The sequence below is a fragment of the Magallana gigas genome, chromosome 3 (assembly GCF_963853765.1).
Source record: "Magallana gigas chromosome 3, xbMagGiga1.1, whole genome shotgun sequence".
Classification (NCBI taxonomy): domain Eukaryota; kingdom Metazoa; phylum Mollusca; class Bivalvia; order Ostreida; family Ostreidae; genus Magallana; species Magallana gigas.
The window spans coordinates 5,401,167-5,417,341 of NC_088855.1; the positions used below are offsets into that span (position 1 = coordinate 5,401,167).

The 16,175-nt window shown below is 35.9% G+C and overlaps 1 protein-coding gene across 12 annotated transcripts in view; it reads left to right on the top strand.

Annotated features, from left to right (window-relative positions):
- The first annotated feature begins 6,594 nt into the window (after positions 1-6,594).
- LOC105321123 (protein FAM217A) overlaps positions 6,595-16,175 on the top strand; it is a 31,999-nt gene continuing 22,418 nt past the window's right edge. For 2 of the 12 annotated variants that reach the window (XM_066078196.1, XM_066078198.1), the window contains exons 1-2: positions 6,595-6,748; positions 15,506-15,674. In XM_066078196.1, coding sequence (XP_065934268.1) covers positions 6,660-6,748; positions 15,506-15,674 — 258 coding nt within the window. In that variant the 5' untranslated portion in view covers positions 6,595-6,659. Of the gene's footprint in view, positions 6,749-7,450; positions 7,663-9,650; positions 9,798-10,981; positions 12,795-14,820; positions 14,838-14,919; positions 15,386-15,505; positions 15,675-16,175 lie in introns of those variants that run through there. The other 10 variants (XM_011419336.4, XM_066078200.1, XM_066078202.1 and 7 more) reach the window with 10 other exon arrangements.

The window sequence follows — 16,175 nt, forward strand, 5'->3', positions numbered from 1 at the left end:
GCCCTCTTTTGCATTGAGTTAGAAATGTCCTCTGTGACAGTCTAGACTGTAATGTCCTCATTGATATTTAGTCAGAAATGTCCTCTGTGACAGTCTAGTCAGAAATGACATCTGTTACACTTAGTCAGGAATTTCCTCTGTAACAGTCTAGACTGTAATGCCTTCTTTTACATTTAGTCAGAAATATCCCCTGAACAGACTAGACTGTAATGGCCTCTTTTGCATTTAGTCAGAAATGTCCTATGTGACAGTCTAGACTGTAATGCCCTTTGTTACATCTAGTCAGAAATGTCATCTGACACTGTGACAGTATAGTCAGAAATGTCTTCATTGACATTTAGTTAGAAATGTCCTCTATGACAGTCTAGTCTGTAATGCCCTCTGTTACATTTAGTTAGAAATGTCCTCTGTGGCAGTCTAGACTGTAATGTCCTCTGTTACATTTAGTCAGAAATGTCTTCATTGACATTTAGTTAGAAATGTCCTCTATGACAGTCTAGTCTGTAATGCCCTCTGTAACATTTAGTCAGAAATGTCCTATGTGACAGTCTAGACTGTAATGCCCTCTGTTACATCTAGTCAGAAATGTCCTCTGACACTGTGACATTTAGTCAGAAATGTCTTCATTGACATTTAGTTAGAAATGTCCTCTGTGACAGTCTAGTCTGTAATGTCCTCATTGATATTTAGTCAGAAATATCCCCTGAACAGACTAGACTGTAATGCCCTCTTTTGCATTTAGTCAGAAATGTCCTATGTGACAGTCTAGACTGTAATGCCCTCTGTTACATCTAGTCAGAAATGTCCTCTGACACTGTGACAGTATAGTCAGAAATGTCTTCATTGACATGTAGTTAGAAATGTCCTCTGTGACAGTCTAGTCTGTAATGCCCTCTGTTACATTTAGTTAGAAATGTCCTCTGTGGCAGTCTAGACTGTAATGTCCTCTGTTACATTTAGTCAAAAATGTCCTCTGACACTGTGACAGTATAGTCAGAAATGTCTTCATTGACATTTAGTTAGAAATGTCCTCTGTGACAGTCTAGTCTGTAATGCCCTCTGTTACATTTAGTTAGAAATGTCCTCTGTGGCAGTCTAGACTGTAATGTCCTCTGTTACATTTAGTCAGAAATGTCCTCTGACACTGTGACAGTATAGTCAGAAATGTCTTCATTGACATTTAGTTAGAAATGTCCTCTGTGGCAGTCTAGTCTGTAATGTCCTCTGTTACATTTAGTTAGAAATGTCCTCTGTGACAGTCTAGACTGTAATGCCCTCTGTTACATTTAGTTAGAAATGTCCTCTGTGGCAGTCTAGACTGTAATGTCCTCTGTTACATTTAGTCAAAATTTGTCCTCTGTGGCAGTCTAGTCTGTAATGCCCTCTGTTACATTTAATTAGAAATGTCCTCTGTGGCAGTCTAGACTGTAATGTCCCTTGTTACATATAGTTAGAAATGTCCTCTGTGACAGTCTAGTCTGTAATGCCCTCTGTTACATTTAGTTAGAAATGTCCTCTGTGGCAGTCTAGACTGTAATGTCCTCTGTTACATTTAGTCAGAAATGTCCTCTGTGACAGTCTAGTCTGTAATGTCCTCTGTTACATTTAGTCAGAAATGTCCTCTGTGACAGTATAGTCAGAAATGTCTTCATTGACATTTAGTTAGAAATGTCCTCTGTGACAGTCAAGTCTGTAATGTCCTGTGTTACATTTAGTTAGAAATGTTCTCTGCGACAGTCTAGACTGTAATGTCCTTATTGACATTTAGTCAGAATTGTCCTACGTGACAGTATAGTCAGAAATGTCCTCATTGACATTAAGTCAGAAATGTCCTCTGTGACAGACTAGATTGTAATGCTCTCTGTTACATCTAGTCAGAAATGTCATCTGTGACAGTATAGTCAGATATGTTGTCATTGACATTTAGTAAGAAACGTCCTGTGTGACAGTCTTGTCTGTGATTCCCTCTGTTACTTTTAGTCAGAAATGTTCTTTGTGACATTATAGTCAGAAATGTCCTCACCGACATTTAGTCAGAAATGTTTTTTCCGACATTTAGTCAGAAATGTTCTTTGTGAAAGAATAGTCAGAAATGTCCTTTGTGACATTTAGTCCTAATTATCTTCTTTGACATTTAGTCAGAAATTTCCTCAGTGACATTTAGTAAAAATTGTCCTCTGTGACATTTAGTCAGAAATGTACTTTGTGACATTTAGTCAGTCTTCTGTGATGTCCACTGTGACCTTTAGTCAGAAATATTCTGTGTGACATTTATAGTCTGTCCCAAGATATTTTTGCCGCATATTTTCTTAAATTATTCAATATTTATAAATACCTTTTGGTTCAGACGATGTTCAGTCAATAGTATGAAAAAATCCCAAGATTTCCCCTTTGAAATGCCCCCTCTAGCTTGTCGGGTATCAATACACGGCTAAAAATAAAAAAGTCTACGAGGTTTTTCCATTGCTAAGGAGATGAAGACGCCCGGATGATAACGTTGAAAAATTGCCCGAGGTGTCCCGAGTATTTCCGAATGGAGAAAAGATGTCAACATTCCCCATTATAAATCTCCGTAGGAAATCTGTTTTCGTTCCTGTGAATTTTTACGAGGGAAAAATGATAATGTGTGAATGGAGTTATCTTGGGAATTTTCCCTTTCATCGATTTTAATTGCACTTCAGTCACAGGTATGTGTATTTTTATTAAAAATCGTTCAAATATGCAGCATAAATATCTTGGGACAGACTATAGTCCCAAATGTCCTCTGTGACCTTTAGTTTTTATTGTCCTTTGTGACATCTGGACAGTAATGTCCTCCATTGTCCTCCAAAATATTCTCTTTGGAAGTATTGTAAGTTTTATATTCTTTTTGAATGTTGGTAATCCCCACTATCGAAATTAAGTCATAATTGTCCTCTACGATATTCTTGTCAGTTGCGTCTTCTGTGACATTTTGGTCGAAGGGATTTTTTACAACATGCCTCATCAGCAATGTCCTCTGTAACACTTTAAAAACAGAAGTGTCTTCTGGGAAAGTTTAATATGAATACGAATATTTTTACGTGACTGACAAGTCAGCACTACAGTAGTGTACTGATTGTTAAGTAATGCAGAAATTGTAACCGATGGTTCTTAATGTAATCTTTGATTAGGGATGCTCAAATAAGTAATATCTTCAACGACAGTTTAGGTAATAGTATACTTGTTTAAAATTTATTCAATGACAATTAAATCAAGATGTCCTTTGTGATGATATTGTCATTAGCATCCTTTGTAACAGTCGAGTAAGTCATTTGCATCAATAGTTCATGTTATCTCCTCTATGACTGTGTAGTCAGTAGTGTGTTCTGAGATCATTTAGTTTTCATCTGCTATATCTTTTCTATCAGTTTAATCATGCTTTGGCACCTGAAATAATAGTAATGTCAATCATCCAAAAACCACTTGGATATAAAGATGGGGACCTATAAAGTTCATTTATTTTATTTGTGACCAATGTCACATGCCATTTTAGGAAATATAGGGCCCCAAACAGAAATGATAATTTTCCTGAAATTTTTGCTAAAATTTGACCTAGAAATTGATAATTTAAAGATATCAAACAAATATGTTTAGTTTGAACTATCATTTAGTTATGATTTTCATCCAGTATGAAGTTGAACACATGAAGTAAAATTTAAGTCAAAGTTTAAAAATTCTTCCTTAACTGGTGGCTTCAAAAGCCAGTACATCATGAACACAACAACAGATGCTACAAAATTATGGAGTAATCGAATTATAACGCATATAAAAAAAATTATAGTAATGTCATCTTTCCAAAACTTTGCATACAAATAGACATACGTTTAATGTCTCAGTTAAAAATAAAACAAGTAGGGGTCACATTTCAAAAATTCGAGATATATCATGAAATAAGCTTAATATGCCAAAATATATCGATAGAAATATAAAAATATTGTTTAAATATGTTTTAAGAACATCATAAATATATCGTAATACACAAACTATCTAGAAGTTTGGTTTGCGCTGAAAATTAGGAAACTAAAGTAACAGTACTCTAAAACTAGTGAGTTATGAAAATTGTTCATTTCCTTTTTGAAAACCTTCCGCCACAAAATATAGCCCCTTACTAAACTATGTAAAAATGTAATTTTTTAAAAAACAAATATATTCAATATAGTTTATTTGTCATTGTAAAATATAAGTATACTACTAGAATTTATATGTGATGCAGAATTTTCAGACTAGAGGTGACCCAAAAATTTATTTATGGCTACCCAAACAGAAGGAGCGAACATCTTTAAATCAAGTAAACAGTAAAATTCTCCTCTTAACAGTATTGTACGTAATATATTGTGACAGTTAAGTCAATATAGACCTCTTTTTGAAATTCTTGTCATTAATGTTCTCTTTGACAATCTAGTCTGTAATGGTCTCCCTGACAATACAGTTAGTGGCTTTCTCTAGGACATGTTTTCTATGACAATCTTGTCAGCATTGTTTTTCTGTGACAATCTTGTCAGTGATAATATATCTGTGACAATCTTGTCAGTGATGTTATCTGTGACAATCTTGTCAGTCATGTTTTCTGTGACAATCTTGTCAGTAATGTTTTCTGTGACAATCTTGTCAGTGATGTAATCTGTAACAATCTTGTCAGTAATGTTTTCTGTGAAAATCTTGTCAGTAATGTATTTGGGGCAATTTTGTCAGTAATGTTTTCTGTAATAATTTTGTTAGTGGTGCAGAGGGGCATCGTATCCGCTCTACACTCTATGACATACATATATAAATAATACAAGTATTATATATATATATATATATATATATATATATATATATATATATATATATATATATATATATATATATATATATATATATATATATATATATGTCATACAGTGTAGAGCGGATACGATGCCCCTGTGAGTGGTGTTCTCTATTACAATCTTATCAGTAACGTTCTCTGTGACAAGCTAGTCAGCCCTTTAGTCACCAATATTATAACCGTCAGTCTCGTCATTTTTTCAACTGTTAGAGTATTGTCAATGATTTCCTCTATAACATTTAGTCGGTAGAGATTTCTTTGATCGTCTAGTCAGTTATGTCCTCTGTGATAATTTAGTCATTTTTGTCCCTTGTGACATTCTAGTCAGTAATATTTTCTGTGGAAGATTTGATCGAAGTGAAGTCCTTGTGTTACAGTCATGCTAATTTAAAATATAGCTAGTGGGTTATGTCTTTTTTGAAAGTTAAGTCAGTAATATCCTTTGAACCAGTCTTGTCAGTTATGTCCTTTATGACAGTTTTGATCGCCAGTTAACCATTTGTAAATGTCTAATTAGTAATATCATCGATAATGTTCCTTATGACCTTCAAGTCAATATTACCGTCTGTATCGGTCGAGTCAGCAATATCATCAGTAACAGTACCGTCAGTAAATTTTTTGGTCTGTGACATTTTAGTATGTTAAATCCTCAGTTAACAGTTTCATGTGTAATTTCTTCTATGACAGCTTCGATAGTCAGTAAAGCCCTATGTAATAAATTTGTCAGCAAACCTTTTATGACAGTCTTAATATAGTAAAATCCTTTATGATGGGAGAGTCAGTCAAGTTCTCTGTGACAGAGAATAGTTAGTAATGTCTTCTGTGACAGTCTAGTCATTCAAGCGCTTTGTGACAACTTTGTCAGCAATTTTCTTTATGACTGTCTTGTCAATAATGTCCTTCTTGACAGTTTAGTCAGGTCAGTCAAATTCTCTTCTTGTTTTCTCAGTGATATCCTCTATGACCTTCTAGTGAGTCATGTTGAACTGTGATAGTCTAGTCAGTTAAGTTATTTATGACGAGTCATTTGGTGATAGTCCGTGACAACCCACAGTCAACTCAATCATTTTTAGTTTGTTCAATGCCACAATAAATTCTCTAGAAATTGTTGTACTACATTAGTACATATCTATCACTATACTACTACACAATTTAAATTGTATGTTATAAATTAAGAAATGCATGTGATAACTGTGTCATTTGATTTTCCTGGGTCTTAATCGTGTGTTGAAAACTATGGTATAATTTGATTGTATACATTGTTGCAATATATGATAGATTTAGCAAAACACGGTATCGAGGAGGATCCGTAAATTGGTGAAGATACGTGGACAAAGCTCTGTCTTAGAAAGTTTTCACGTTTATAACTTTGAGGAACATTGGATTCTGTGGATCTGATTAGCAACGAAATCCACGAAAATTGGTGCTCAACGAATAATGATTTGTCTCAACTGTTAATGACAGCCAGCAAACTCGATTAAATGTATTTAATGACAGCCAGTATCGACAAGGTGTAACTACATTGTTCGACGGAATCTAATCGGACAATTCTCTTCTTGAAGACTCAATCTACCCACAGAAGTTGTGTAATTATCCATTACCCAGCTACCTAGAACAATCAGCCATTTAAAAGCTTTTGTTATTCATAATCCTATGTTTTCATAATTGAAACACGATGCTTTTATAGAGTCATGAACTTTAATTAAACTATTGCAATCAGGTATTTTATTCCGTTTTCCCACGGAATGTTCCATGCTTTGCAGGCACTCAACATGCACTTGTGCACAAATGTTCAAGAAATGAACGGCACAGGTTATGGAGTATTTTAATGGAGCCAATGATGAGATATACAAGAGGGTACAGGGAATTTACTACCGGAAACTGGACGATACGATGCTCTTCCGGGACCCCGGAAAGGTTAGTCCTGATTTTTTTCCTCACCTATCTCCTTGATTCTTATAGTGAAGAGATCACCCCCACAGAGAGAGAGAGAGAGAGAGAGAGAGAGAGAGAGAGAGAGAGAGAGAGAGAGATTTGTCGAAATATTCTTATAAATGCTATTGGGCGAGCATTTTTTGTCCTTATTAAGCAATTTTCAATTTCGTTCGTGACTGAAACAGATATTCAGTTGATTATCTTATGTTTTTGCAAAGATAGAGAAAATTAAAGAAACGCCTTCATTTAAAATTCCATTAGCCGTGCATTGTGAATTATTCAGAGGGTTGAATGAAACAAAACATCTCGTAACAGACAATGAAACAAAACATCTCGTAACAGACAATTTCCTATATCAGTCTATTCGCTGTTGTGGAACATCCTATAAATCTGGACGAGACAATTAGACAATTATCTCAATAGGCCACCGATTTATCAATAGAAAATTTCATATCTTTCTGGAATGGTGACCAAATGGAACAGTTGATGGAAGTCAATGTGCCTTATATCTATGTAATTGCTAACAATGTCAAATGACAAATAATTTCCATCAATCGAGAGGTGGGCCGATATGAATTTAGTGCTTGTTATCAAACGGCAGCAGATTGCCCAAATAGAGTCGTAAATTAGGGGAGCCTGTCTAGGAAGCTATTGCGGTGGACCCTAAGAGTGACGAGGGATCTGGACGCCTTTGAAGATGGCAATGATCATCGACCCCGGCAATTGACACCGAAACAATATCTAAACGCGGGAAACTGACTTGCTAGAAGACGCGGGTAGAAGCCGTAATTTATCCTCTAGTGGCCTCAAGTGGTCCCCAATTGGCTTACCCGAATCACATATATCATGTTTATTTACAGTAGGACTATTTCTGGGGAGGGAGTGTTTCGGAGAAGGTAAGTTGATCTGCTGGGGTAGGGGATGTTTCTCCCTATGATGTATTGTCGGGAATTCACTGTTGCGCAGTGATCCTGTCGAACTGGTAAATTTATCCTCCACGCTAATCCTCGGATACATAACAACTAAGGCGACGTTTGCTTTAAGTTTGTTAGTTCTTTGCCTGCTCTACCTAATTGTTAAGTACAGGGATGAGAATGTAATCCCTTCCCATAAAACAAAGTCGGAGGAATAATGATTTAATGTCCGAGAGCATGATTAAGCACCTGTTCTTCTGAGTATTTACACAGTTCTTTTAGTCTCTGATTCTCTGACAGTCGTATCTTTGGTCCTTATGGTATCAAATTTTTTCGAAGACCACCGTTGTCTTCAATGAGATTCAATCATTCACTGTTTCACATTTGTAAGGAGTTTTCTCGATCGCTAAGAAAAATCTTGAAACCCTATGAATGCGGTGTATGGTTTTAAATATATATATACATATACTTAATGGATTATTTCCTTTTTTATCTAAGTCCTTTATCTATTACTGGCTTTGAATTTGTAAAAATATGTAGAAATAAGCTTTAATTTAAAGTGTTGGCAACGGAATCATTTTCAGGGGTATGGATTTTACAATCCTTTTTTCCAAACAAAAATATTATACTCATGGAATTTTGTTCCATAAAACATTCATTTTTCAGTTTGACAAACATTATCGCGTTCAGATGAAATTTCATGATAAAATATAGACTTTGATTTTTTATTTGGTGCGAGGGAAAAGTGCTTTTAATATCGACGCTTGTGTCCTAATCCAGGGGCCTTAATGGCCGGCGACTCATGAATGTGAAAGACGTCTCCATTGATTTCTTCTTGACGTTTAAAAATCATTCAATTCCCCGGGTACAAAGTCTGTCAAAATTTAATATGTGATTGCTAAATCAAAGTTACATTAAGCATAAAATGACAACGATCTTAATCAGAATAGAAATCAGGGCTTTATCGGAGTAGAATACCTCCATTCTTGTGTGCCCCCGTTTTCCGTGACACGTGATCACACAGGGAGAGTACAGGTATGCTATTATCATCAATAACTGTCTATTTTGTTCTAACGATGAAAACAGTTTTTGGGTAGATACGATTTGTATTGCTAAAATTCCCACGGAGATGATTCTAATCAATATGACTTTGGAAAATTTGCCGATTATCTTCTTTTTGCGCAAACTTGTATGATAGTGATTACAATGTATTTTCACGGGTTCCATCATTTTTGGTTGGTTATCTACAATTTAGGTTAAAGTATGTACATTTCATATGTTAAGCTTGGTTAAACGTACAAACGTTTTGAGATCGTATTTTACCAACCGATTGCCCTTGGGGTCATACCGATTAGTTGTGGGACTCATCCTGAGTTGGATTTGCTGATCCTGACCTAGGTGTATCCCAAGGAACCTTTTCCTGACAGTTGGTCCTAAATTAATGGATCTACTCCACGGGGGGATATCGCCAGAGATACTGTTATGACAGGGATAGGGGACACAATCTTAGACCCAGAAATCCGAGGAGAATTAAAAAGTAAGGTCCCTCGACGATCCCGGGTTTCGTTTAAGTCTTGCTATAGAACCGTGACGTCATTCGTTTCTGAATGTTCTATCGAGTTTTGGTATCTCAATGAAAAGATATTAATTAATGACACAATCTGTTTTACAGCCCTGCTTTATCCAATACCGATAAATCACTTCATATTTCATTATGAGACAGCAATTTGTCAAAAGCATCTGCTATAGTAACCACTCTCTCAGTCTGAAACTGTTCGGTAAATAAACTCAACATGCTAGCGCGGCTGAGCAAGGGTGTGTTGACCGTCATTTCATTCTGAATTCAAAGACTTTAAAATGTTCAGACTATAAGAAATGTATAATACAATCTGCAAAAAAGCTTTCCAGTTCTGAAATGACATTTGTTGTATATGTTCCTAATCCAGCGCAGATTGCGAGCGGCCCTTTTGTGGTAATGCTAGCATTGTTGCGCTTCCAATGATTGGGCCGAGCAGTCGCTCTTTGGGATATAACAGGTCGACAATTTAAATTCTTATATTTGAATATGAATATTGGACTCTTGTGCATTAAATAAATACCAAGGAAAATACCAAATGGTAAGTATAATGGTATTGTTTCGTTAGTCTTTTGAAATGCTTTAATTGTAGTGAATGTTATAATTTAAACAGATCAAGAAGGTATCGTCTCAATAATTTAGAATGATTGTTCTCGATTTCCGATTTAACTGTTCATCAAAGTACATTGTAATGCTACAAGATTAACAGACAGGTGGAAATCTCCATTGTTTCATTACCACTAATATTTGATTAAGATGTTCCATTAGTTCATTTATCAACAGAGAACGGTGTCCAAGATATTTAAATTGCCAGGATGACATAGTAAGTACAGATTGCAGCAGATTAAATGATTGTTTTCAATCAGATCTATTTATAGATCGCTGCAATTGTGCCTGATTTCTGGCATTTGGCAGAGTATTACAAATAATCCATTTGTATATTTAAGGTGTATTTAATACTTACATGTATCTTATTGTTCAATAAAACGATAACATTGTATTTTTTACCAATGTACAAATCATTACTTGTCATCGAGTTAACTTTAATATGAACCAGGACAAAAGTATACAAGTACCCCCCCCCCCCCCTCCTCACCACTTATAAGTATGACAAAGTTTGAATAGGAAACAAAATATGGAACATGACACCTTTGTTTAACACATCAAAAGCAATTAATACTTTGGTGTGTGCCGCTTTAACTTTAAAAACCAAAGAGCGAGGACTCCAAAACAAAGGAACAGTGCAAGTGATCTACTGAGGTATTGTGGCGGCGTACGGTTGGACACTTGTGTATTGGTGCAATGGTTAAAGTCGTGAGTTGAGATCCCAGAAAGACCTCAAATTACTGTCAGAAAGAGAATAAACGAGATATCTGTAACTGAATCGGCCCCATTTCCTAACAGTCTTTCTTGGGTAATGTTTAAACTGACTGTTGTCACAGTGTCCTGTAGAGTGTTTGGAATAATTGCCTTCAAAGACGGACTGCTACAAAGGCCTGCTATCGCCTGATCTTCTTATCTCGTTCGTATCAAATGTTTCTGTATCTGATTGCACTCATTGCATCAAGCACAGAAGTAGGGCTCTCAAAGCAGGTAGGTCCCGGGGGTCAGCTTTGTTTACATACATGCATATTTATGTTGTTATTATTTTGGGCATGTATATTTCGTCAACCCCGCTGTTCTAACTAATCCCCGCGTGTTGCGTATTTTTTCGGCAGCAACAAGAGAAACGTCATCATCAGAGAAAGCCATGATGGTGAGCAATATGTGACCCACTTTTGCCGACGTTCATTTGTTGTCGCCTAGCTTACAATAACTCTTGGTGTGAACTTTTTTGAATTCGGTGGCCTGTCACGGACTCTATTTGCTCATCCAGTGTGTCTCGGGGTTGAGAAGAAACGCCCTGTTTGACGAGCATGCCAAATCTCCATTGCAGCCCTTGGCTTCAAAGAACCGGGACTCCGCGCGATCCTTGGTGTAATTAAAGTCATTCCGAGACTTTAACGAGATTTATAATTTGATGTTGACACTTATCTTAAACTTTCAATCCATTCAGGAGAAATCATTTTGATGTGTTTTTTTTTTGGTGGTGTAAAGGGTTTAAAGTATTCGAAGAAATGGTTTTGTTCTAACCCCGGACACGGATACACAGGCTTTGAACAGATAAATTTACCTTTTAGTACCGCATACAAGAACAAACGAATTACTTTAGATACCGTAGGATGTAAGAGAAATGTTTTCATTGGATAGAAGATCTCCTTTTAGCCAATTAATAGGTATGGACGATGTCATAAAACAAGTATAAAAAGGGCTCCCGGAAGTTAGTGTTCTGTTTGTAAACGAAGATTTTAATCGGATCAAGTTTTCTGACTATGTTTTAGCGGGATTTATTTCTTTTGAGAGCCCTCCGTTTTATCCGACTTCTTGGCCGTGTCTGGGAACTGATATCACGAGGACCTCATGGACTCCGTCCAGGGATCACAGCGTCCTTCAACTTTTTTATTACGTGCTTCATTCTGATTAATTACTGGACAAAACCTTTCAAGTGATCTCTTAAAATTCCGAAAAGATATAGTTACCAAGAGAACATAATCTTAAAGCACGTAAATATCACGGCCAAGTGTCTCGATAAAAAATGTCCGAAGCCGAAGCTGTCACACGGGATTTCTTCGGAGGGCTTATAAACGGAAGTATTGATTGGAGATAACGACCCTGAAGAAAGCCAATGGAAAGTCGTCGTGCACTCACCCGTAATGCCATCCACTTCTTGCAAGAAACAGAACGGGATAAGTGCTAGATCTAAATCTTGTGAAGTTCTTAGACATTCACTGGACATCGGGTTCATTTCTCAGGCAGCATTGCTGCCGTATACGCAATCATCCAGTGGAAGCGACGGAACCGTAGCATGTTCTGGGGATTCGAAGGATATTGTTTTCTTTACAAATTAAATCCTGTACTAATATACGCATTATCGACAGAAAAGAAGAAAGGGGAATGAAAGAAAGTGTTTGCCTGTAGAAGGATTTGATTGGCTTGACTTTAAATCATTGTCCACGAGAAAAAATCTATGTCAACTGTAAGTGTAACTGACCAATGAGTGACGACTCTAAGTCTTTCAAATTGACTAATACCCTCAGACCTTAGGAGGATTATACCACAAAGAATCGCAGAATCTCTAAATTATTTAAAGTGCAGCTTGAGTAATTTATTTGAATGAAGTGGGACCCAATTATTCCAAATGTATGATATACGAGAAAGAGTATGTAATAAATGCAAAGAGGGTCATATATGAATCTTTTAAACGACATTAAGTTGATGAAATCTCTATTTAAGACAGCGCGGGACTAGCTTAAGAATGGAGATATTTATTTCTGTGGTGACTCTATAAAGGGTTTTGTGAGATGGCATACAGTTAGGTTGATATGGGGTCCATGTACATGTGTGGAGAATTGCTTTCGAACGCTCTCACGACCACTGCGTACCGGGATTTCTGGACGTTCGGCGACCAAGACCCAGGGTCCGGGGACAAATCACCACGGTAGGTAGCTAAGTTACTCACCATCTACAATACCTGTGGTCGATTACACCTCGCACTGATGCACGTACATGTAGACCATTATTTAAAGAATCTGGTATGGTGGTAGTGGTTTCAGAATAAAAGGTCATTGTGCTTTGAATATTTATAATATTCGTTATTTAATGTTATTTTAAAACGGACCCCCTTTCACAGCAAGAAATGTTAACAAATATTTAACCAATTTGACTAATATTACCGTCTCCGTTTCATTGTAAGACGGTAAGGTTTGAAATGTTTTACACTCATCAAACTGTACATAAATCCCCCCGCCTTTGCGACCGGTAGAAAATATATTATGTGAAAATTTTAATTTGTTTCATTTGTTGAAATCCTGTTCAACGCAATATGAATCAGTTGTATTTTTATATCTACGTGCGATTTTAATATTTTTACAAAACTTTAAAAAAATCAGAGTCGAAAATTGCAATAAATGAAGTTGAAAATTTGATTTTCCATAGATATAAATCCAATGTCATTTTATATTTACACGATTTACAAGTATGGGTATTTTCTACTACGGAACTTTAATTCGTTTTTGGATATTGTAACTGTGACAGAGCTTATATCTAATACTGGTTTTCTCTACTTTTTAAAATTTTGACAGTATAGACAAACTATCACAAATTTCTGTTACTTTTTTCCTAAAAAACAAAACAAAAAAAAAACCTTGAATTATTTAAGGTAAAGTTCAAGACTAGTAAATTGATTGGAAAATAGTTCTTGGTTTTATAAACCATCAAAGGATTATTACAATTTTTAGTTCGATTGAGAGAAAATGATATCTAGAAATCCTTAATGGCATCATACGGAAAGTCGCTCGTAAAGACGGCGGAACTTTAAAAAAAAATTCGTAAATTGTTGAGATATCTTCGCTCAAACCCATGAGAACCTAGTTCGGGTTGAGCTAGTTCGGTTCTCAGTGCCGTCGCTTTGAATCCAAAACACCTTTTTCATGTTTACAGAAAGTAACATTTCAACAACAGGTGAAGTAGAAATTTTAAAAAATGCAGAAAATGCTAGTGATTCACAAATATATTCATTAAAATGATTTTATGTTATTACGTTTAAATATTATCATATACAAATATCACAACGACAGAAATGTGTTTTAAAAAGATATTGAAGTTATTACTGAACTCTTCCTGGGTTTTTTTTCTGGACCTAAATTCTGACCAAACAATGCAATCGCTTGTCTTCCTTAGAATCGTTATCTCTGATGTCTAGATTTAATTTTAATGCGATTATTAATGCGCTTATTTAATGAATGCTTTATAGTTGAACTCCATTCTCTCTCTCTCTCTTTCTATTTCACGAGAGAGAGAGAGAGAGAGAGAGAGAGAGAGAGAGAGAGAGAGAGAGAGAGAGAGAATTACTTTTTTGATAAATTGACTGAAAATATTTCACAACATTGTTTGTATCGATACCTCACACGATCTTGGACAATGAACAAATATCATTTAACATAGATATTAAAATGTGCAGGATCTTGTGTTGACTTCGCCTTTGAACTTGTAGAACTTGAGTTGCCATGTTTGATTTTCTGATTGGTTTTTTTTGTATAGATATCCAAATCTTTACAATGAGTATCTATCATAAGTTGCAGAAATATTTGTTGAGTACATACTTGAAGGCATAATTGACCTTTTTATCCCCCTATTGCCCCAACTCTATTGTCTAACTCCAACATGAGTTTGGTCTTAAAAAAATATTTCTTGATATCGGTTTACTCAACTTTGACCTATTAAAGCAGTGATTTTTTAGTCCTTGCAGCAACCGCTTGCGTATATCCGTTATTGAATAAGCTTTAATAGAGTGTTTATTGACGATGGTCATATATTTGTTACCTCATCATTAAATGTTACCAAGCTCTAACCAAAACAAGGCCCGGACACAGTAGCTAATTGTGTTTGGTTTTCGACACACGTGTCCTAAATACTTCATTGTGTTCAAGTTGTTCAATGTGTCCCCTCGCTCTTTTTCTTTCTGACGAGTGTAAATATGTAGGTAATAATCTTACCTATTCACTACCTTCGATCTGTATTGCGAGTGTTTGTCTTTTTTCACCTGCGGAGAAATAACAGAGCTCTTAAAATTTAACGATTGTTTTCTCGTGGAATCTAAGTTGTCGCGAGAATATTGGTTTCTTTATAGATACTACTGAAAAGTCGATAACATTTTCATTTATTTTTGGAGGACAATGAATTCTGATCTACGTATGATAATGACAAATTGAAGTCATAATGTATTTCATAAATTCAGCTTTAATGCCTTAAATTGGAGAGTGGCGTGTAATTTAATGTATCGATTTCTTTTGAAGTTGTGAAACTTTACGCGAGTGTTCCATCATGTTATATATTCAGTGTGGATGGTTTTAAAAATTACTCTAACACTGATATCAACTGGGATTCTAAAGAAACCATTCGCTTGCGCCTGCATCATTTATTTTTTATTCTTAATACGAAAGATTTTAAGTTGATTGTCTGTAAGTAAGACGTACATTTAACAATGGACTAAGATCGTTGCTTCCGGACCTCGGAGCGCTTTATCACAGCGTGGGTATACCTCGGCTCTATGTCGTCTGATCCTTCCTTTCACGGGGGGATGATGAACAGAGAGGGCCATCCTAATCCCCGGATGATACTATACCGCCTTTCTCGTTTTTCTAAACACAGGCCCAGTCGAGGAGATGGTGTGAGAACCCACCGCGAGAAAGTGCTCCAAGACAGTGTCATCGTCTGCTGTTCCACTGAGAACTGTGGACCGGAAGGCGGGTATTTCACGGAAACTCCGGACTCGGATGACAGCATGGTCGGACACACTGCTTTTTCTCGCCTAGATCCGGTAAGGAAAATTTCTCTCAATGCAGGTAGTTGATGTTTGACAAGATAAAAAGAATATTTATTTTTGGACAGCAAAATTAATAAATCTTGCAAAGAAGAACGCTCTGAATTTTAAAAAAAGAGGATTTTAAAACCCTTCAGTATGTACAAAGTTTGAATACCCTGATTGGATTAGACTTAAAAACTTTTTAAGACACTTTATCGATATTTTCATACAATCTTTATCGCTAAACCTCGAGAAAAGCATTTCAATTCCATTAACTTTCATATCTAGGATTAGCCACGGGTTTTTAAATCACACTATCCGGTGAGGAATACTTTGTAACAATTGTAGAAAAAACTAGAGCAGAGCTCGTGGCAAAGCCCCGAGTAGGTCTTCCGTTGTTGCTGCGAGTTGAAAATATGTTATATGGTGTCAAACGATTATAATGACTATTCTTTCAGTTCTGCTTTTGTTATAAAAACGTGTTGTGATTGAAAGCCTGTATATAAAACGTGTTTT